The sequence below is a fragment of the Ictalurus punctatus genome, chromosome 18 (assembly GCF_001660625.3).
Source record: "Ictalurus punctatus breed USDA103 chromosome 18, Coco_2.0, whole genome shotgun sequence".
Lineage (NCBI taxonomy): Eukaryota > Metazoa > Chordata > Actinopteri > Siluriformes > Ictaluridae > Ictalurus > Ictalurus punctatus.
The window spans coordinates 6,336,880-6,360,549 of NC_030433.2; the positions used below are offsets into that span (position 1 = coordinate 6,336,880).

At 44.4% G+C, this 23,670-nt stretch overlaps 1 protein-coding gene across 4 annotated transcripts in view; it reads right to left on the reverse strand.

The window, feature by feature from the left end:
- ctif (CBP80/20-dependent translation initiation factor) overlaps positions 1-23,670 on the reverse strand; it is a 72,419-nt gene that overhangs the window by 12,794 nt on the left and 35,955 nt on the right. For 3 of the 4 annotated variants that reach the window (XM_017492947.3, XM_017492948.3, XM_047161646.2), the window contains exons 9-12: positions 19,131-19,202; positions 11,228-11,717; positions 10,750-11,049; positions 5,934-6,089 (exon numbers count right to left, since the gene is read on the reverse strand). In XM_017492947.3, coding sequence (XP_017348436.2) covers positions 5,934-6,089; positions 10,750-11,049; positions 11,228-11,717; positions 19,131-19,202 — 1,018 coding nt within the window. The remainder of the gene's footprint in view (positions 1-5,933; positions 6,090-10,749; positions 11,050-11,227; positions 11,718-19,130; positions 19,203-23,670) is intronic. The other variant, XM_017492950.3, reaches the window with a different exon arrangement.

Here is a 23,670-nt window from a genome sequence, read left to right on the forward strand (position 1 = left end):
GTAAAACAGTGAGATGACTTACAGAGCGCTGGGCAGGAAAAGCACTCGAGTACTGATACAGGCAGCTCTTTGTGAGAGCGGGGGCCTGCTGCGTCCTGGCGCTCGCCGATGATCAAAGCCGTGATGCAGAGGCCTGGGCAGCGTCTCGCAAAAACGTCTGACGGGAGCGAGGAGTCGTTAAAAAACTCCACGCGAACCCGAGCACGCACTTTATTTCACACCTCGATCTGATTTAGCACGAGACTCGAGCACCTGCGTCTGTTCGCGTTTACCGCGGTATCGTCTCAAACCGTTTGCGCACTCCGGCTTCTCTACAGCGGTGGGTGTGGGGGCGGGGTTAAGTGCTAAGCCTGTACGCAAACTGAACCACTCACTCGGCCTGACGCTAAGTATCGACGATCACAGATATTAGGAGAGGAAAAAAAACAGGAGGTAGTGTTTCCGTATACGGTGAAGGTGCCAGAGATGAGACCCTAACAATCCCAGTCAGTACGACCGCTACGACTCCGTAACATGCAAACGCAAAGTTGATGGAACCCCGCGAACCGCAGGACGACCTGAAAGCAGCAGGAACCACAGTTACGAACACGGCGAACAGTAAAATGCAAGGAAACGCACCACGATCATCTCCACTGCTTACTCAGTACTGCCGAGATGCACGTCTAAAAGCGTTTAGACAAATCAAACTCTGGTCAGATGAAACAAAGACACATGCACGACCGGTCAAAAGTTTACACAGAAATGTTCAGCTGAAATAAAAAAAAAGGGAAAAAAAAAAAGTTTACGCACACTCATGCTTTATTATTATTATTATTATTATTATTATTATTAGAATAATTTGAGGATAATAATAAAGTCATCAAAACTCTGGAGTAACACAAATGTAACTATGAATTATGTTATCCAAAATAAATCAGAATAATTGAATATTTTAGCATCTTCAAAGTGGACGCCCTTTTGGCCGAGAATTTCCAGAAATGTATTCTTGGCGTTTTCTCGCCCGATTTCTTGAGGAATGCTTTTAAGACAGTATTAAAGGAGTTCCCACCCACGCCGGACACTTATCAGCTGCTTTTCGGAATATTTCACTCCAGGTTTAAAAAAAATATATTTTTAGCCGTGTGTTCATTTATGCAAACGTTTCGAACCGATCAAGTCAAGGCTTACATTAGTTACTTTATAAGCTTAAATGTACACTCAAGAGCACGAGTAGGCTACGAACATTTAAAAAAAATTTTATTACTATTATTATTATTTAACTTTACAGGATTTCCCTGAACACCAAATTCCTTGTATAAACGCTCGTACGAACGATTTTACACACAAATCCGGCTCCATAAACTGAGGCCCACTATGTGTGTAAATTTGAAGTGGATATATGCAGTGGAAGTATATTAACCAACAAACACCCCCCCCCCCCCCCCCCCCCCCCCACCCAGTTTCCCCTCCCCCCTCCTCCACTGGCTGCATATGTGCTCAGAATATAAAGAACACGTAACATATAGAACATGAAGACGAAGGGCTGTGTGGTCCCTGCTGCTAATCTTGCATGAAATTCATGTGTGTGTGTGTGTGTATACGTACGTGTGTGTATACATGTGTGTGTGCGTGTGTGTTGAACTTCAGAGCCGAGTTCTGCAGGTCTGGTGGTCTGTGTACTGACTGAAGTGGTCCCTCGACTCCGGTCTCCAGGGAGACGGCTGCTTTATGTCTGCCTCGAGACATCCCATAATGACGTCCCTGGAGCGCGGGGCCACGAAAGCTACTGGCTCGGGTTACTCCGACACACATGGCTTTACGTGTCACACTCCGCGAAACAAAGACCAGTACTCCTGGAACGTGGAAAGCAGGCAGACTTCCTCCTCGTTACACGCTGAATCCGATGTTCCTGAGGGACACTAACATTAATATTTCCTTCGTTACTATGCCTACTGAAGTTCCGTCAAAGTCAAAGGAAAACACAGCAGGCTGACGCATGATAAATCCTGCATCTCGATGAACTCCAATCCAAAACTTTTTGTTTTGTTTTGTTTGTTGTTCAAAACAAATTTTTCAGAAGAGGGTCTTCACTTTCCAGGTTATACACACACACACACACACACAACAGCTTAGATTATGTAAAGAATCAAACACCGTAGTGCGTGCAGTGCGTTACAGGAAAATAATCAGCGACAGGCTGGTGTGATGAAGCGGAGTTACTCTCACCACCACGCAGTTCATTCTTTTCTACTAGCAGCACGTCCTGAAGTGATTTATTCCTCTTACACAACAGCAATTTGCCAATACTAACTTATTATTTATAAAATATAACACTTTTTTTTTTAAATCTGTTTTTGGTTACACCCAAAGTTGGTGTAAGTTGGCACTTACATTATAGCAGCTGTAAACGGTCATCCCCTCACCAGCCTCTCTTTCCCTCATTCTCTCGAAGGTAAGAAGACAAAAACGACAGCTTGATATGAAAACACCAAGGTTTCTGCTTCGGGGTTAGAACTTCTTCCTGTCATTTGAGGAATCTGGAGTGAAAATACACTATACAGCCAAAAGTATGTGCACCCCCGACCTGCACACCCATATATGGTTCTTGCCCAAACTGTTATCACAAAGTTGGAAGCACACAATGTCTTCGTTCCAGTGAAGGGAAATTGCATTGATACAGCGTACAAAGAAGCCCAAAACCCTGAACTGGCTAGGGGTCGAAAGTGTATGAAATACCTGGACATGGCAGAAAAAGGAAGCTATCAACGGCTGCAAGCAGATTTCTGAGAAGGCAGGTTGTGAAAAACCCTCGAGTGACTGCAAAAGACCTGCAGCAAGACTTGGTGGTATCAGGCACTGAGGTTTCAGTGAACACAGTATGGGGCATACTAAACCCAGAATGTTTCCATGCCAGAACTCCTAACCCTAACCCTACTACTGACCCCAAAACACAAGAAAAGTCGCTCATAATCATATAAATAAGCCACAGAAGTTTTGGGATTCTGTTCTGTGGAGCAATGAAACAAAACTGGAACTTTTCAGCACGATGGATTAGCGGTATGTCTGGAGGAAGAAGAATGAAGAAAGATCACTCTGTCCACAGTCGAGCATGGTGGTGGCTCTGTGATGCTCTGGGGCTGCTTTGCATCCTCTGGCACTGGAAACCTGCAGCGTGTGGAAGGCAAGATGCATTCAGTGAAGTATCAGGAAATCCTAGGAGAAAACCTCATGCCGTCTGTGAGGAAGCTGAAGCTTGGGCGTCACTGGAAATTCCAACAGGACAATGATCCCAAGCATACCTCAAATTCCACCAAGGCTTGGATGCAGAAGAATCCGGGAAGATTCTACAGGGCCATCACAGTCACCTGACTTGAACCCCATAGAAAATCTCTGGTGGGATTTGAAGAAGGCGGTTGCAGCACGCAAACCCAGGAACATTACTGAACTGGAGGAATTGCTCATGAGGAATGGGCTCAGATTCCTCAATACCTTGCCAGAAGCTCTGCATCTCGTTTGCAGCAGATCATAACAGCAAAAAGGAGCGCTATTAAGTCCTAAAGACGCTTGCCATGAAGGGGTTGAATAATTTTGAGACTGGAGAAGTCATTATAAATTGCGTTTGTTTGATTTGTTTATCGCAGTCCCCTGAAAGCCTGTACATTTTGACAATAAACCTGATTTGCAAAGCGGGGGGCTGAATCATTCTGATTACAACTTTAAACTGTCAAAAAGTGATTTTACTGACTGCCACGTTCCTGGAGGCGGTGTTTCCACACCCACGCTTCTCTGGACTCACCTGTCATGTAGCTACACATCAGGAGCACACACACACCTGTAATTAACAAACCTGTCCTCTTGCTTGCCAAGCACACACACACACACACACACACACAAACAAACACACGCTGCACACACTTTACACCTGGCTGCCAGACAAGATGCCATGTAAACACTGTGTAATCTCTCTCTCTCTCTCAAACACACACACACATACGGTTTGTTAAAACAGCCATTGAGAGTTCAAAGACAAACGCTAATCTCAGTTTGAAAGAAGTGCTTTCAGAGTGTGCACATACACCCACACACACACACACACACACACACACACACGATCTGCATCCTTAGCCCCAGAGGAGAGGAAGTATAATTACTGGAATTAATTTCCATAAAATTATAACCAAAGGCTAGAAGGTGTTGATTAATTTTCTATTGCAGCAGCTCTGACGGTGGTTCCGGCTGTAAGGCAAATCATAAGATTATACCGATGCACTGGTTGTAATACGCTATCGTTTCTATAGTAACAGCACATTCACAGGGCGCTCCACATGAACGAATTAAAAAAAAAAGTTTCTGTGAGGAGACGTTTATTTATTGCCGAGTCTGGAAGGAGTCTCCAGTGTCAGGAGGAGACCAAGCTGTTTATAGCTGTTATTACATGTTTAGTGGATGTTTCAGTGGATGTCTGGTTGGCGTGGTCGCTTAGTGGTTAGCATGTTTGCCCCACGCCTCCGGGGTTGGAGGTTCAAATCCCGCCTCCAGTGTGTGGTCAGAGTTTTCATGGTGGTTCAGGGGTTTCCTCAGTGTACTCCAGTTTCCTCCCCCAGTCCAAAGACATGTGCTGCAGGCTGACTGGCTTCTCCAAATTGTCCGTGGCGTGCGAGTGTGTGTGAGATCGTGCTCTGCCATGGGTTGCGCCCTGGGATAGTATCCAGGCTCCCCATGACCCTGTGTAGGATGTGCGGTGCGGTGCGATGTCTGTCTGTCTGCCTGCCTGCCTGTCTGTCTGTCTGGGAGCCATTTGAATTTCAACCCCAATGTCACATACAAACACTTGCACACAAATACAGGGGAAGAGAAAAAGAGGAGAAAGATTTGGAGTACAAGAGTCTGCTGAAAAAAAAGGGGAGTAAACAGAAAAGCGTAGTATTCGGGTATTGCCATAGCGATGGATCACAAATCATAAATACTTAATTTCTGCAATTTTCTCCACGACTTAGACATATTCCAGCAAATAGGGTCGAGCAATATGACTGTATAATACGGATATCGTGATACTTTATTTCACGATATACGTTACTGAGATATTGCTGGTATCGTGATACATTTTCGAAACGTTCGTTTATTAATTAAAATAACCGTTACAAAATTAGATTGTAAGCGGCTGATATGATGTTATTAAAAATCAGCCCCCCACCACCCCCTCCTTTTCTGTGTTTATTTCTGTACTGGTTTTCACATTTATTTATTGAAACGCAACACTACTCTTTCGCTGGCAGGCTCTAAGCAAACCTATATACGGTATGATTGTCATATCGCCCACCTCTACTGGCAAGTTCTTAAGGAAAATGCTTGTGTATAAATGACATCCGTGCAGTGCATCATCGCCTATCAGTGTCAGAATAAGGGGAAAATAAGGTTTGCTCTTTTCAATCGCAACAGCAGATTTGTGCCAAAAAACATAGGTTGTTGTTCTGTTTTGGGAAAGCAAGCTTGTAGCAGCGCTGGGATTGAAGATATGGAATCAAAAAACTCTGAAATGAATTAAAGAAGAAATTAAAAAAAAAAAAAAAAAAAAAAAAAGGATACCACTGTCCTTGGAGTTAATTAAACGTCTCGCTTGCTTCGCCCACTTCACATACCCTTGCATTCAAGAGAAAATGAAAAAGGGAAATCTTCTTTATGCTTCTTTTATTATATTATTAGTAATATAATATTACTTTTGTGATGCATTTATTTATTTATATATTTTTCGTTTTGATAGATTAAAGCCACACAGTTTAGCTGAATAATGCTCTAGTTTTTCCATAATAAAAATTTAAGCTAAATCCTATTTAGCAGAAAAATAAAACTTCCAGGTTCGGAGTTCTCTACACCTTACACACACACACACACACACCCAGTATGTCCTGTCTGAGGCGTAATGAGTGGTAGTGATGATGCGATAGTAAGTGCACCTCTCGTAAGCACGTGTAGATGGGGCACACGAGCACTCTGAACGGCTCTCCTGTGCTGCTCCTCATGGTGCTGAACACCTCACACAGGAAGGTGATGAAGCCCAGCCAGCTCTCCACATCTGTCTGCTGCAGCTCCTCACGCCGTGTAAAGTCTCTCTGTAGAGACAGAGACAGAGAGAGAGAGAGAGAGAGAGAGAGAGAACAGTAAGTAAGAAGAGTATGATGACTGCATGTAGAGATAGATTTACAGGGTGCTTGTTCTCAGTGCCTCTATATTAGCTTGACACTACATAGAACCACAATTCCCTGCCCAATGCCACTGTGACCAGTCAATTCACAGATCCCACCCACTGTTCCCGATCAAATCTAGGGATGTCACGATACCAAAAATCTAGTAGTCGGTACCGATACCACCAAAGGTACACGATACTCGATACCAAAGTCGATACCACGGTGTGGTATAAAAATAAAATTTAAAAAATAAGATAAAAAACTCTCCTGGAGGACATCCTCCTCTGGCTGGTACTGGCAAAGAGAGAGAGAGGGGGAGAGAGGGAGAGAGGGGGAGAGAGAGGGAGAGGGTATTTTAGTTATCAAACACTGTCTGGACAATGAGTCTCCGGAGGTGCACTCCTAAACGCACACACGCATACATATATATACACACACGCACACACACACACACACAGCTGTCAAAAACTCTGAATGCAAGACCATCTTATACTCTGAATGCAAGCTTTAGTTTAAATTGACTGATATGGTGTCAGGCCAAAACGATTTATTAAAAGCATGAACATGTGAATAATTATTGGTGACATTATGCTACATGTTGCTGACAGGACACGGGCTGAATGGTGCTGCATGGAGGCCCATTCGGAGGTAGTTTATAACACTGCAATGCGTTCGCGTCGTTAACAAATAACAGGCTATCGCTAACATTACATGGAGCATGACGTTAGCCGGTTTCACGGCCACAATGCCAGCTAATATAGGACCATCTTTCAGGTGCTTTGCCAAATTCCAGGTGTTTCCTCGCTTTGTTTGAAATGAACGATAGCATCAGTTTCACACCGGAAACCGATACTAGCTTTCCTCCCAACGAGTCGGGGCGGAGCTAAACTTGTTAAGCTAAGCTAAACTTCTGTACTTTTTCCCCCGTGTGCTTGTAGGCGTTCCTCTTCCTCTTCACCACCTGTGGACCGACTAAAACACTTGCGCGTATTTGCTGCCCCCATCAGGTTCGGAAGAATCACAACCTCAGTACTTTCGTTAAAACGGTACTAAAGCTACTGCAGAAAAACAAGTACCGTCACGTTTTAAGAATGTTGGTACCGACTTGGTACCAAAGTATCGGTTCTTGTGACATCCTTAATCAAATCATAGCTCTGGGACCAAATGCCACCACAACCAATCAAATCAAACCAACTGTAACCCATCAAACCATAGTTCCCACACCACATACTGCCACTGTAACCAATCAAACCATAGTTCCACACACACTGCCACTGTAACCAATCAAAGCATAGTTCCCCACACACACTGCCACTGTAACCAATCAAACCATAGCTCCCCACACACACTGCCACTGTAACCAATCAAACCATAGTTCCCCACACACACTGCCACTGTAACCAATCAAAGCATAGTTCCCCACACACACTGCCACTGTAACCAATCAATCCAAAGTTCCCACACCACATACAGCCACTGTAACCAATCAAACCATAGTTCCCCACACACGCTGCCACTGTAACCAATCAAACCATAGTTCCCACACCACACACTGCCACTGTAACCAATCAAATCAAACCATAGTTCCCACAACACACACTGCCACTGTAACAATCAAACCAAACCATAGTTCCCACACACACTGCCACTGTAACCAATCAAACCAAAGTTCCCACACCACACACTGCCACTGTAACAATCAAACCAAACCATAGTTCCCACAACACACACTGCCACTGTACCCACTAATACCACTCTTCCTGCCCTGTCACTGTAACTAGCCAAATCACAACTGTCACCCCGAATCGAATCACAGCTCCCACCCCAATGCCATTGTGACCCCCCACTATTCTGCTGTATTGAATTGAACCAGTGTCCAATCAAACCATAGTTTCTGCCCCAATCCCTCTAACAAATCATAGCATAGTTCTCATCCCAAAGCCACTGTAACCTGTATAACTGTCACTACAACCAATCAAACACTTATTATTCAGAAAGAATTCTTTTTAACTCGTCTGTCTGACAGCCTGCAAACCAGCTCAAAAACTTCCTTGCCCATTTTCTCATAAAGATCAGTACAGGTCGTTCTCAGAAGTTCTTCTAATAGGGAGTGGGTCATGCTTAAAGACACCAACGGCAATGTCTCTGCTGCTTTCTGAGTGTGTCAGAGGCTCGAATGAAGGCAATCAGGATGGAGTGTGTGTGTGTGTGTATCTGTACAGGCTGATTGAAGCAGTTATCTGAATTATGGGCTTATATGTGTAAGAATGAATGGAAGTGTGTGGGAGTGTGAGAGACCAAAAGGGTGTGGATGAGAGAGAGAGAATGTGTGTGTGTGCGCGTGTGTGCATGTGTGTGATTCCTACTGAGAGCAGTAAGTGGGATCTGGCTAGAGCGAAGATGGAGGTTCTGGTGTGACACTACAGTGAGAAACAGGGCTCACACACACTTCCCAAAAACACCAGACTTTTAGCACCTAAACTCCACACTACAGAATTGGCACACTGACCCACCACAGCGACACGAGAGCGTGAGCGAGAGACAGAGAAGTGAGAGCGAGAGCAGGGACAAGCATTTATTTTTATTCCATTAGGGGGGAAAAAAATGCAGACCATTTGAAGCCCAGATGAATTTTTCTGAACTTTCCAGAGCTGCATTATTGCACAAAATGGCAGAATGACAAAAAAACAAGACATTTACGCCCCAAGTGTTTGACCCCAAGCGCCGTGACCGAATATTACCTTTTGCAGCAAGAATAGCCACACTTTTTCTGAAACACTGCACTATACATTTGTGAAATTTTCCCTTAAATTCTGTACTCTTCCAGACTTCCCAGAACCGGCACAAGAACCCTGTACATCTAGATTTCTCCAGTTTGACACCTCTGGCTTGTTCATGAGTATCTAAATCTACATCTGGATTTCTGTAAATGCCGCTTTATTACGATGTGGATTGTTAAGGTGTATGTGTAAAGGTGCTGTGCAGATAAAAGGACGGAAGGAAGACCCTCGTCTGTAATAAAGAAGAGACGGTACAGTGATTTCAGAACATGACGAGCTGTGGTGTTTCCTGTCACTACTGAAACTGAGCATGCAGCTACACTCTGAGGACTGAGAGCGATGATGCTGTTACTCGTCTTCATGCCGACGCGGTCTCTTATAAACGCTTACAGGAAGTGGAGCTGGCGAGAACATCCCTCATTTCTTACATTCGTCTCTGTTCCACGCACTCGGCACAGACGAGCTGCAGATTCCTACTGCTGAGGAAAATCACACGCAAGGAAATGAAACATTCCGGAGAGAGAGAGAGAGAGAGAGAGAGAGACACACTCAAAGAGAGAGACAAAGAGACTGATCGACAGAGAGAGAGAGACAGATAATTAGAGACAGAGAGACAAAGACAGAAAGATACAGACAAAGAGATAGACAGAGACAGCGAGAGAGAGAGACACAGAGACAGAAAAAGACAGACACGCACAAAGAGACAGAAACAGAAAAAGACAGACACAGAGAGAGAGACAGAGAGACATTGATAGAGACAAAGAGAGACAGACAGAGAGAGAAAGACAGACAAAGAATGAGAGAGAGAAACAGAAAAATGGAAACAGAGACACAGATAGATAGATGGATAGAAACTAATAGAGACAGTAAAAAGAGACAGTGGGAGTGAGGGAAAGAGAGCAACAGAGGAACAGACAACAAAAAGACTGACAAAGAGACAGAGAGAAAGAAAAGAGACAGACAGAGAGACCAAGAGAAAGAGGCTGACGCAATGAGAGAGAGAGAGGTGGGGGGGCGGACAGACAAACAGAGATATAGACAGACAGACAGAGAGAGAGCGTGAACCAGCAGGAGAAAAAAAAGAGGGGGGTAACTTAAAAAGGTAGAATAAGTCTGGCAGCGCAGCAGGTGGGATGACATTTAGTGCCGCACGCCAACCAGAAACCCCTCTGAGACAGACGTCTGTCTGAAAGGAAGCAGGAGAAGGAGAGAGAGAGAGAGTGGTGCAGAGGAGACAAAGAGAGAAAAGAGAGAGCAAGCGAGCGAGCGAGAGAGAGACTATTTGATAGAATTCGGGAAAGAAAAAGACAGGGACTGTGTGTGTGTGTGTGTGTGTGTGTGTGTGTGTGAGTGTGTGTGTGCACGCCAGGAGAGTGTGGTAAGGTGTAAGGCCATGTCTCATGTTTCCACAGTGATCAGGACACACAGAGAACACAGGATCATTAACACAAAGCTAAGAGGTCACTGAGCAAAGTGTGCGTTTGTGTAGAGAACCTCACGGACCACGCGGGCTGCACGAACGCGCCTAATTAGAAGACACGCTTGTGCTGTAAACGCCACGAGACAGAAGGATGTAGGCACGAGATCCATGGCTCTGGCTGGCAGCGTTAACAGAAGCACACGGCATACGTGCGTGCAGCACAATAATCCTCTCCATACACTCGTTCCTCAAGCATGAACTGGCGCTTCATCTTTACAGCGTGTCAGCGCCACGTTTCTACAGTCAAGGGGTTGTGACGTGCCTGAAAGGATCATCCTGCAACCGCTGAACCGTTCGCTCCGTCTGAGCTGACGGGAATACTCACTTGTAACATGTTGAGCAGCAGTGAGCGGAACTTGGTGCCCTCCACCATGAAGAGCGCCATCTTGTAGCAGAGTTTGGCAGCGGTGGCGGCGAAGCCTCGGTCTCGGACGGCTTTGCTGTAGATGGTGTGCACGATCTCACCGAGCGTCTCCTCCGACTGGGCCGAGCTCTGCGCCTCCTCCATGAAGGAAGCGAGCTGCGCCTCGACGCCGCTGCTGTTGCTCCTCATGCTGTTCAGGATCTCCAGCAGCTTGTCCATGCGGTTACGCTGAGGTCCCGGCGTCGCCACGGGCACCTCCTCCTGTCGAGGGAGAGATGGGTCATGTGATGCAGGATGACATGAAGTAGGACGACATGAAGTAGGACAACATCGGCATGTTCCTAAACATTTCACAAGCACATTTCAAAAACACGGATACGCTTCGGGGATGAGCGTCTATGTTTGAATCTCCGCCCCCGAATGTTCTCACTCCACTCACCTTCTCTTTCAGCCTCCTCCTTAGCCTCTCTTTAGAGGACTGCAGAAGGCTGACTTTTCCTCCGTCAGTCTTCTCCTGCTTTCCATCGGTCCTGTTGTCATCTCCTCTGGTGTTTTCCGTCACTCTGGCCGTCTTGTATTCGTTCTCCTCCTCCTTCAAGCTGTCTGTCTCTTTGGTGTTCCGCTGGCCCGGCTGTCTGTGCTGCTGGTGCCAGCGCCGGTTCTGGCTGTAACCGTGGTGATGCCCGCGGCCCTGCTGCCCGCATTGGTAGCCCCGCCCCCCGTGTCCGTGCTTGGCGTTGACGCCTTCTGACTGGGGGTCGGTGAAGAGCTGTTGCGGTTGACTGGTCGTGTGATGCTGCTGTTGAGAATGCAGTGGCACCTGCTGATGCTGCTGTTGCTGCTGGGGATTGTGGGATTTGGGCCCTCCGCCTCCTCCAACTCCTCCTCCGCCACTTCCTCCTCCTCCTCCAGGAGGACGCTGCTGTCTCCTGGAAGAGAAACAGGAGCGTGTGAGCAGAGGGTGAGATGGGCATGAGCATGGAGGCTCCGAGCGATGACGCCCGTCTGTTCGTCTTCTCCAGAAGACTGAATACGCACTTCCTCTCTCACTCTCTCCTGCTAACTTCACTAATTCCCTACATCACTCATTTCATTTCATCATTTGAGTCTTTTTTTGTTGTGATACACAGCATCGCAACAGTAAACACGATCTTCTCGTACGGTCCGCGGATTTTCCCCCCACAAATAAAACCCCTCTCCGTTTTGTCTCGGTGCTGCCGAATATACAAAATAAAATATAGATAGTGGATTATCAAAAATAATATTCCTGAAAATTCATCGTTCCTGATTTGAGTTGAACTTCAGCTGCATAATAAATGGAACCGTTCTGAGCTGCCAATAAAAACAAAGAGGAGGCGGGACTTACTACGTTGCGATATTTTGCTAAAAATATTTTACTTTTTAAAAAAAAATTTTTTAAATCACAACACTGGCGCATACTGATCATCGTTGTCTTAATTTTAGTAACGGACGCTATAAACATTATTTTTATTCATGTTTATGACCTCGACAAAAAAGCAAAAAACAAACCCATGCTGGCGATCGTTTTGACTACGATACGTCGTGTCGCAAGTATTTCGGGTTTCGTGTCCTCATACCTGCGTGAACCAGATTCTGAAAAGAAAACTGCTATTTAACTAAAGTAAACAAGCTTTATTGTTTCCCTCGGTTTCTTCACCGTACATCTCCGTCAAGCAAATACAAATAAAAAAAACAGAACATGAAATCTCCTCGCTTGCCTACCGATTTATTCACACAGATGTTTGTTGACGTTAACTCAAACTGTAAATATTATGATCTTATTTAAAAGGTATCTGAACGTGAACATTTATTTAGAGGCTCGACTTGAAATCTTTTAAAGTATTATGTTTTTAAAGTATTAAAGTTATATATAGCGCTGTTTGTGAACGTAAAAACGTCTGCAATGTTTCAAAAATCAAAGCGCACGACAAACAGAGTTATTGACTCCCAAAAGAAGGAACCGACTCTGAACAGCTGAAACGAGCCGTTAGTGACTCCAGACTTACTTCCTGTACAGACCTACGTAGGTTCGTAAATAAAAGCCCCGCCTCTGGTCTTCATCGGCTGCTCGCTGACAGAGGGAGCTGAAGCTCGTTACGGTAGCGGGCGTTTTCTTTTTGAAACACGCTGACAGCGGTAGACCAGTCACAACAGATTAGGAACGAATCTTTTAAAACGGATCATTTAACGAGTCGTTTGTGACACTGGGGGACAAGGGCAATGCTGCAGTTGAAATTATAAGCACGTTAAAGTATTTTTTGATGTCGGATGCATTTAAATCTATTGTATGAAACCTCTAAAACAAAATTAAGCAAGTTTCAAAAGCATAATAGGTGCTCTTTAAGATTTAAAGTTTTCAACATGCTGTCGAATAAAAAAAATGATCGAGGTCAGATGTGAACGGCATTTCCGGTTGTGCATTTTCTACCGAACGCGGTTCAAGGAAATAATCAAAAGCTGCATGCAGCTACACAAAGGAGAAAAATAATAAGTACCTCGTGTTGTTAAAAACAAAAACAGTTTGGTTATATAATTTTTTTTTACGATTCTTTCATTCCGAGCCGAGGATGCATTCGCAGTTCCAGAACAGATCGAACAGTTCCAAGACCATGTTTGGCTTTTATTCTGGATTCCATGCCATTTTGCGCTCGCCTTTGTTTTTCCTCCCGTAGAGCTGAAGAGGCGGTGGGAGCATGTGTACTTTGTTGCCCACTCGCCCCTTGGGTTTAAAGCCGGCCAGAGTGGCAGAGACGGCGAGTGCCGTTAAGCGATCCCGCTCTGCCACGGATGACCTAGATTTATCGCGAGCAGAGTGACAAACTGCACTGTTTTTCTTGCTCCTCTAGCCTTTATTCTGGTGGGCCTTTTTTTAAAAAAAAAAAAACTGTTTTAGAATTACACCACTGCATGTCTCTAGTGTGTGGCTCAGAAACTCTCCAATTCCAGTAGAAGTGCACAAGTGTCTGGAGAGTAACGCAGTCCAAGCCTAGAACTGAGAGATACAGACGCTACTCAAAGGAAGAATGGCTAGCTCCAACTAAACTAAATACACGTGTTGGAGTAAGTGTTCTCTACGGAACACTTGCACTTCCAGCAATTATTCAAACAGCCAATCGGATGGTGCTGGTGCAAATAATGACGAGCGCTTCTCAGTGACTTTGACCGGGGCCTGCTTGGTGGCATCGAGATGGGTTGGTTTGAGTAACATCTTGTTGCTGAGAGAGGTCAGAGGAGCTGACAGGAAGGCTATGGCAAGTTTCAATAACAATAACTTGTTACAACCGTGGTAAGCAGAAAAGCATCTCAGAACGGACGACACGTTGAACCTGCACGCAAATGGCCTACGACGGTAGAACACCGCATGGGGCTGTGCTGTTGTCGGCCAAAAACAGGAATCGGAGGCTACAGTGGGTACGGCCTTGGCACATCTGACTTGAGGTTCGACATATTGAGATGGTTTTCTGTCCACTACGGTTGTAAAGAGTGGCTATTTGCGTAACTGTAGCCTTTCTGTCAGCTCAAACCAATCTGACCATTCTCCTTTGACCTCTCTCATCAGCGAGGTTGATCCGGCCGTACAACTGTCCTGCTGCGAGTGAAAATCCCAGATCAGCAGTTTCTGAAAAACCAGCCTGTCTGGCACCAACGACCATGCCACAAAGGTTAAAGTCACCAAGACTGCATTTTCCCCGCATTCTGATGTTTGATGTGAATATTAACTGAAGCTCTTGACCTGTAATGGAAGAGATCCATCCATCCATCCATTTTCTATACTGCTTATCCTACAGGGTTGAGGGGAACCTGGAGCCTATCCCAGGGAGCATGGGGCACAAGGCGGGGTACACCCTGGATGGGGTGCCAATCCATTGCAGGGCATTCACACACACATTCACACACCCATTCATACACTACGGACACTTTGGACATGCCAATCAACCTACCTACCATGCATGTCTTTGGACTGGGGGAGGAAACCGGAGTACCAGAGGAAACCCCCGTAGCATGAGGAGAACATGCAGGAGTCGAACCCCCAACCCTGGACGTGTGAGGCGAACGTGAAAACCACATTTTTGTAGTGCTTTGAGCTGAGCCAAGAAGAATTTATGACAATTTGCTCCAAAATAAAAGATTCAAAACATGCAATAATGTAATAAAAAAAAGACTTCATGTACTGCCTGTGAGGTTAGCACTTAGCTGCAAGACATGCCATAGGGGACACACACACGAAAAAAAGAAGAAAAAAAAAAGCTTCTCCGAATAGTCTGTAAAATACAACAGGAGTGTTTTTGATGGCCATCTGGGACCGAACCCAATCCGGTTCCGTCTGCGGTGTTCGTTTAAAAGCTGCTCGTTTTCATTAGCGCAAATGGAGGCTACACTGTGGCGAACACGGGGAGCAGATCAAACGGCAGCCTTGGGGCAAAGCAGAGACTCCATGCCCTTAGAGAGCATCCAGTAACACACTTAACCTTTGCAGTTTGACCAGTGCAGGAATTCCGAGTACACATGCGGTTCTCTTTATGGCAGAGTGGAAAGAAGACATCAGGGCTCTGACCGTGGCATTTTCCTTCTTCTTTACCATGGTTAACCCACGATGACCAGATGACAGGGCAGAAAATCTTTTACACACACACACTTCAGGCCTCCAGTAGGGCCTCTGGGATTCCTACCAGCTCTGGCATGCTGGACCAATGTTACAGATGACCGCTCCCTTGCAGGAACGGATATACAAACGAGTAAAAGCCAGTTTTTCCCTTTAGATTACTAACTGAAACGCAGTATAATACGTCCTCAATCTGTCTGCACTTACACACACACACACACAGCTACATAGATCCTGAGTGTGTGTACGTTGTCATCACCTTGTTACCAGAGATGTAATAAAACCCCTTTACTCAGACAGGCAATCTGTCACAACAGCACTTAAACAAACACAAAAAGAAATTCGACAGAAATGCACTGCGTCATATTTACAATCCTTCATTTTTCCTGTTCCATTTATTTACAGTTTACTCATACTACTCCACCGTCAGCGCTTTGTAACGCGCGGCAAGCTTTCCGACACGGGAAAGCCTTTGCGGTTTCGTGGTAACATGACAAGCTGCTGCGTTTTTGTTTTTTTTGGGGAGGGGGGGGGTCGTCAAGCTCATCATCTTCTGTCTTTAGTCATTTTTTGCTCACAGATTCAAGGTTGCCAGATTGCTCGAGAGAACGTTCTGACCGCCAACTTTAAACGCGAGCACTTGAAAAATCAGGCATAGAAAACGCAGCCTAACTAAAGCGTCATGTCATGGTGATGTTACGTCAAAATGCCAGACACTCCCCTCCGAAAGTACCGGAACAACCAATTCTATTGTTTTGGCTATAAATTGAAGACATTTGGGTTTGAGATCAAAAGAATATGGATATCAACTGATAGAGCAGAAGTTCTGCTTTCAGTTCCTCATATTTATATCTGGATGTCTTAAACGACTTAGAACATGGCATCTTAGGTGGCAGACCACCCAATTTTTAGGTGAGCAAAAGTATAAGAACAGATTTGTTTAATTCACTCCAAGTCGAACACAGCGACGAACTGTTGCGTAATTCTTTCGTATTGCTTATCCAGACTTGTATTCCATACTGCAGTTCCAACACATGTCGTTCCAATACTTTAGGAGGGGACTTCATGTGTGTGTGTGTGTATATTATATATATATATATATATATATATATATATATATATATATATATATATATATATATATATATATATATACACACATACATACACACACACACACACACATACATACACATAAGTTAATTAAGACCCAAACCAATAATGACTGCGGGTGTAGAGCCAAATGCTGTTTTACACTCTGTTCTTCACTGTACCTTCAGTTCTGAAAAACCAGGCAGACATGATGCAAGGACAGACATGTCTGAAGATAAAAAAGTGAGGAGGTAGAGGGAAAAAAAAGGGAAAAAAAAAAAGATGGTTTCAAAAAGGGTCAAACAGACCGCTGGCTTTGTTTTGATCGGCTCCAGCCAGTCTCCACTGAACTCCGGCATTTTCATTTAAGACGTCAGGGAATTTGTGCAAATTCTGCATCATCATCTTCAGCCTTGTAATAAAATAATGGTGGTTTTACATCAATATTTTTGAACACACACACACACACACACACACACACACACACACACACACACACACACACACACACAGAGTAGAGCATTAATGCAGGTCCCTGAATGTTCTCCAGATGCAAGGAACCACACTGCAGATTAAAAAAAATGCTGCTTAAACATTAACCGAGACATTTTAATAGACGAAAGACCTGAAATCCTCAAAACGGACGAATAAACAAATAAAAAAATATTGTGTGTTGGAGAAAATAACCTTGTCCTCTATACCAATTCTTTGAAAAGTCTCCTAGACTCGGATTATTATTATTATTATTTTTAAACTCAAGCGCAACCCAAGTTCTTAAGTCCTCCATGTGTGTTTAAATCTTTCATTGTGCTGTCAGTAAAAATAAATAAATAAATAAATAAATAAATAAACAAACAAACTCGCTGAAACGTGCGAAGCAACTGTTTTGCTCAAAACGAATGAGAAAAAAAAAAAATTTTTTAAAAACGGTAGCGCAGATAATAACTACTCTTTACAACCATGGTTAACATGCCAGAAAAGCATCTCAACGAATCAAACTTCTATGTGGATGGGCTACGACAGCAGGAGAACACGTCGGGTTCCACTCCCGTCGCTCAAGAACAGTAACCTTCGGCTATTATTAGAGTCATTTTTTGAGCTAATCTAGCCGAGGGCTCAGCGACATGACAAAAATATTGTATCACGATACTTGAGGAGGTTTCTACGATACACGACACGCAACGCGATATATAATAGCATTAGAATAGCGTTTGGCATACGCCCTTATCCAGAGCGACTTACAATTATCTGAGCAGTTGAGGGTTAAGGGCCTCGCTCAAGGGCCCAACAGTGGCAGCTTGGCAGTGCTGGGATTTGAACTCACAACCTTCCGATCAGAAATAAATAAATAGTAAAATAAATAAAATTTAAAAAACCCCACCTTAAACCGAATTTAACGGTACTTTCTTTGAAAGCTTTAAAGACCAAGATCCAAGAATTTGTGTCAAATCAAATCAAATCAAATCAATTGATGGCATCAGTTCAGTTCCATTGGGGGGGGGGGGGGGGGGGGGGGGGTACAGTATCTCACAGTGACGCCACTTTTGTGAGATACGGTGCATGAACATTCTGACGACATCTGAGAAAAGTGTATCGCGTAATCATTTATCACGATATCGATATAATATGGATATATAATCGCCCAGCCCTACTCTAGCCTATACGGTATAGATCATCTTGCAGTATTTCAAATAGTGCTTAAAATGTTTAAGAGCGTAGTCATCATATTGTTTGGTACGGCTTTTTTTCTGTCTGAAAACTGGTTTCTTACGCAATATGCTGCTTTCTTTCCTAACATACAAACACTTATATTTTTCTAGAACATTAGATTTTATGCTGCAAAACCAATGTTAGGAAATCTTTTTTTGTACTGACTCGATAATGTATAAATCATACAATAAAACTCAATAACGAGGTACGTACTAAAAAAAACAAAACAAAAAAAAAACAAACAAAAAACAACAATAGCGTGCCTACGACTGTTGCACAGTACTGTAGCTTCTCTAGGTTTTAACCAGAGAGACCTTTAACCTTGTTGTTCGTAGGCAGCATTGGCTGAATTGACGTTTTAGCGTGTTGTCCAGTGTGTGACGTGAGGTCTGAAACGGCGAATGGAAACGTCTTCAGCGGCGTCTGAGTTCTCCCAGGTGTACGGACATGGTGAGACATACAGTAATTACTACAGTGTCCTTCACGATACACATTCTCTCGCTTTCTCTCTCGCACACACACTGACTTTTATACCATTGCTAGATAAGTGGCAGAAGTGTTCTAATTTAACACTGGATTCTTTAGAGGTGTCATTAACGATATAAAAGCTTCAGTACGCACTTTAAAGAGTCTTCTCTTCATGTTGCAGATTCCATCTGTAAATACAGTGACGTTCAGCGCTGTGCTCCAATTCTTATGGACGCGCCCTCCGGACGTGTTTGGTACAATAACATCACGCAAAACACTAACCTGACCCTTTCTGTGAACGCCTGTTTGCTTTCACACCGCTTCAGCACACGAGGAGCAGCGGCAATTGTTTCTTAGTCTTCAAATCATCTTAATTGTGCTTGGTCTTCAAATGAGCTCAAGAAGAACTGTAATCCCCTCGAGGGATCGGTGAGGTTGAGACACTGACCTGGACACTTGGCGTTTCCCGTCGCAGGGCAGCAGCAGCACGGTCAGCTCGTCCTGCGGTGCTTCGGCGTGTCTACAAGCACGAGAGTGAGGAGGAGTGTGAATGATGGATGGATAAATGGAGAACTACACGAGGAGAAATAAACCAAAAAAGATGTGGCATGAGTAGGAAAGGAGAAGACATGATGATGGGGTCGGATAGGAGCGAGGAGGAGAAGACAAGATGAGGAGATGGGATGAGAGAAGACAAAAGAAAAGAAGATGAGGGGATAGGAAGAGAAGTGGAAAGAGATGAGAGAGGATGAGATGATGAGGAGAGGAGAGGATGAGAGAGGATGAGATGATGAGGAGAGAGGATGAGAGAGGATGAGAGAAGATGAGAGAGGATGAGATGATGAGGAGAGGAGAGAGGATGAGAGAAGATGAGAGAGGATGAGATGATGAGAGGAGAGAGGATGAGAGAGGATGAGATGATGAGAGGAGAGAGGATGAGATGATGAGGATAGAAGATGAGAGAGGATGAGATGATGAGGAGAGGAGAGGATGAGAGAGGATGAGAGAGGATGAGAGAGGATGAGATGATGAGAGGAGAGAGGATGAGAGAGGATGAGATGATGAGAGGAGAGAGGATGAGAGAGGATGAGATGATGAGGAGAGGAGAAGATGAGAGAGGATGAGATGATGAGGAGAGAAGATGAGAGGATGAGATGATGAGGAGAGGAGAGAGGATGAGAGAGGATGAGATGAGGAGAGGAGAGAGGATGAGAGAGGATGAGAGAAGATGAGAGAGGATGAGATGATGAGGAGAGGAGAGAGGATGAGAGAAGATGAGAGAGGATGAGATGATGAGAGGAGAGAGGATGAGAGAGGATGAGAGAAGATGAGAGAGGATGAGATGATGAGAGGAGAGAGGATGAGAGAGGATGAGATGATGAGAGGAGAGAGGATGAGAGAGGATGAGATGATGAGGAGAGGAGAGAGGATGAGAGAAGATGAGAGAGGATGAGATGATGAGAGGAGAGAGGATGAGAGAGGATGAGATGATGAGAGGAGAGAGGATGAGAGAGGATGAGATGATGAGGAGAGGAGAAGATGAGAGAGGATGAGATGAGGAGAGAAGATGAGAGAGGATGAGATGATGAGGAGAGGAGAAGATGAGAGAGGATGAGATGATGAGGAGAGAAGATGAGAGAGGATGAGATGATGAGGAGAGGAGAGAGGATGAGATGATGAGGAGAGGATGAGAGAGGATGAGAGAGGATGAGAGAGGATGAGAGAGGATGAGATGATGAGAGGAGAGAGGATGAGAGAGGATGAGAGAAGATGAGAGAAGATGAGATGATGAGGAGAGGGGAGAGGATGAGAGAAGATGAGAGAGGATGAGATGATGAGAGGAGAGAGGATGAGATGATGAGATGATGAGAAGATGAGTGAAGTGGAGAGACGAGAAAATGAAAGGAGAGGAGAGGAGATGAGCAAAGAGAAGAGAAGATGAAAGGAGAGAAGAGAAGAAAAAAGAAAAGATAAGAGAAGAGGAGAGAAGACAATGAGGAGAGGAGATGAGAGGAGATAAGGAGAGGAGAGGAGAGAAGATGAGATGACGAGTATAAAAGAGAAGAGATGAGTGAAGAGAAGAAGAGAGAAGAGAAGATGAGGAGTAGAAGACAGAAGAGACGATGAGATGATGAGGATAGAAGAGAAGATGAGATGAGTATAAAAGACACGAGAAAATGAGTGAAGTGGAGAGAAGAGAAAATGAAAGGAGAGGACAGAAGAGGAGCAAAGAGAGTCTGAAAAGAGAGGACAAGAGAAAATGAAAGGAGAGGAGATGAGCAAAGAGAAGGTGAAAGGAGAGGAGAGGAGAGAAGAGGACGGAAGAGCAGACAATCAGGACATGAGATGAGGAGAGGCGAGGAGAAGAAGAGAAGATGAGAAAACGGAAGAGGAAAGAAGAGAAGACAGAAGATGATGCTGAAGAAACTGAGAGAAGAGGAGAGAAGAGATGTGAGATGATGAAGAAGGGATGATTGGGTGATGCTTCTCGGCTGTTTCTCGTATCGCTGTGTAAGAGCTGAAACTCTAAACTCTGTGCCTAATCCGTATATCTTGGCACCTCTGGCTTTATAACTAGAAGCTTCTGGAAGTGTGTGTGTGTGTGTGTGTGTGTGTGTGTGTGTGTGTGTGTGTGTGTCGGTGCTGCTTACCTCCAGAAAACATTAAGTGGAGAATCAGCAGTTTTAACCTCACATGAGGTTAACACAAACACACAAACACATAATGCTGGCCATGTTTTCTGGCATCAGAGAAACTGGTGATCCATTACTTATAATTTTACACACACCTACACACACACACACACACACACACACACACACACACACACACACACACACACCCCCCCCTAGAAAAGCCTCACTGGTAAAGTCGAACATCCAGTTTTCTCAAGCTTCTCGATAGTCTGATCTCTGGCTAAACTTCTGCTAGGTAAACACCGTCACTTCAGACAGAGGGAATGAATATTCACACACACCCCCACGTGTGTTTGCGCAGAGCCTGAAACAAACACGCCAAGAGCGCACGCCAGGATTCGGATCTATGCATATTTCAGACGTTAATCCGGAGAACAAGCGGCCCGTATGGAAATGAGGCTCGGAAACAAACAACCTGAAAGGAAAGGAAAGCTAAACGCTAACATTTGGCTTGGCGTGTAACGGCTCGGATTAACGGCGCTGATATAAGATCCGGTTTAAACCTTAGGCCGTAATAGATCGGATCAGTACCGTTACTCTGAGAATCAGAACACACTCACACACACACACACTCACACACACTCACACACACTCACACACACTCACACACACTCACACACACTCACACACACTCACACACACTCACACACACTCACACACACACACACACTCACACACGGGAGAGCTGTGTGTTAAAGCTCACGCTCGCTCTCACACTGCTCCAGTGGAGATCGGAAATGACTCGGCACGATCGGACCGAATCCTCCTCCGGGTTGATGATATCGGACGTCTCGCTCAGTGATTTTTACAGATCGGCTGGGTGTTGAGCAATTCTCTGGCTGACACGAGGAAGTGCGTGTGGAAAAAACAAAAGAGCGTAGCGAGACACAGAGGAGCGATAAGCGAATAAACGAATTCGGAGGACGTGCCGTTGTGCAAGTTTTCGAAAAAAAAAAAAAGAAATGAGGGGATGAAATCGAAAGGGCGAAAGAAATCCACAGCGCCTTGCTGAACGCGATCAGTTGGGCGTGTAAAGCCAAGGTAATGTCAAAAACGCCAAAAACCCCCCAAGAAACTCACATTCACTGATTCACTTTTTAAAGACTTACAGTGAGTATTTTTTTTTCTGGAATTTTTGAAAAAGAAAACAAACAACCACACACACCAAAATGAACGGGAAAAAGCCAAGTATCACAAAAAGATGAATTTAGCAGGACATGCCGATACAAAAATATAACATTTTTGACCGATTTATTTTTTTGTGCATTTTTGGAACTCTATGTCTCTATTAAATGCTCTACAGTTTTCAGCTATTTTGGATTTTGTTTTTGTTGTTTTTCCAATTTCAGAGTGTGATTATTCGTTTTTGGTGGAGTTCACGAAAAGAAAATAAGTAAGTAAGTAAATAAATAAATAATATTTTGAATATTATTATTATTATTATTAATAATAATAATCCCATACTAAAACAGCAGGTGAGAATTAAATTTGTGACATTTCACGTTCTTGAGTTGAGCCAGTCCCGTACTTAGACTTTTAATTGTTTATAAAACGATATCAGAGAAACGTGCGTTATTAAATTTGTGCCAGAAGTACTGAACGTAACTTTTTAAGAAGCGAACAAAAATATACAACGAGTAAGAAGAGAAACTCTGAAAGGCAGAAATGGAACCTGGTCTTCAAATACACAGCGTTCTTTATGATCAGTTTTCGAAGCTTCCTTCTCGCTAATCGTGGTTTCTGAACGCGCTGCCCGAGTTTACGTTTACGCTTTCAGAGTTTACGTTCTCCGTTCTGGCACAAACCTCTCGTGTGGGCGGGGCTTAACAGTGCTCTACTCTCATTGGCTAGTGAGATTTGGACGGACAGCTCCCTGACCTGGAAGTAGAGAGTTCAGTGGTGTGAATTTTGGAGAGCGTTCTGGATGCGGTTCTCTGTATAGTTCTAGTGTTTGTACTTTGTAGTGGAAATGACTCACGTACTTACTCAGTGGATTAGTTCAGGATTAATATCCGAGGTTTGGGTCGTCTCATACGACTATTTTTTTTCGACATGAGCTCTCAGGAGCGGAACAAAGCGTCATCTTCAATGTCATCAACATCATCCTCCTCCTCCTCCTCCTCAGCTGCACACTCGAGCTGTAGATCCAAATCTCGCCAGCCAATGAGAGTAGAGCACTGTTAAACGTAAACTCGGGCAGCGCGTTCAGAAACCACGATTAGCGAGAAGGAAGCTTCGAAAACTGATCATAAAGAACGCTGTGTATTTGAAGACCAGGTTTCATTTCTGCCT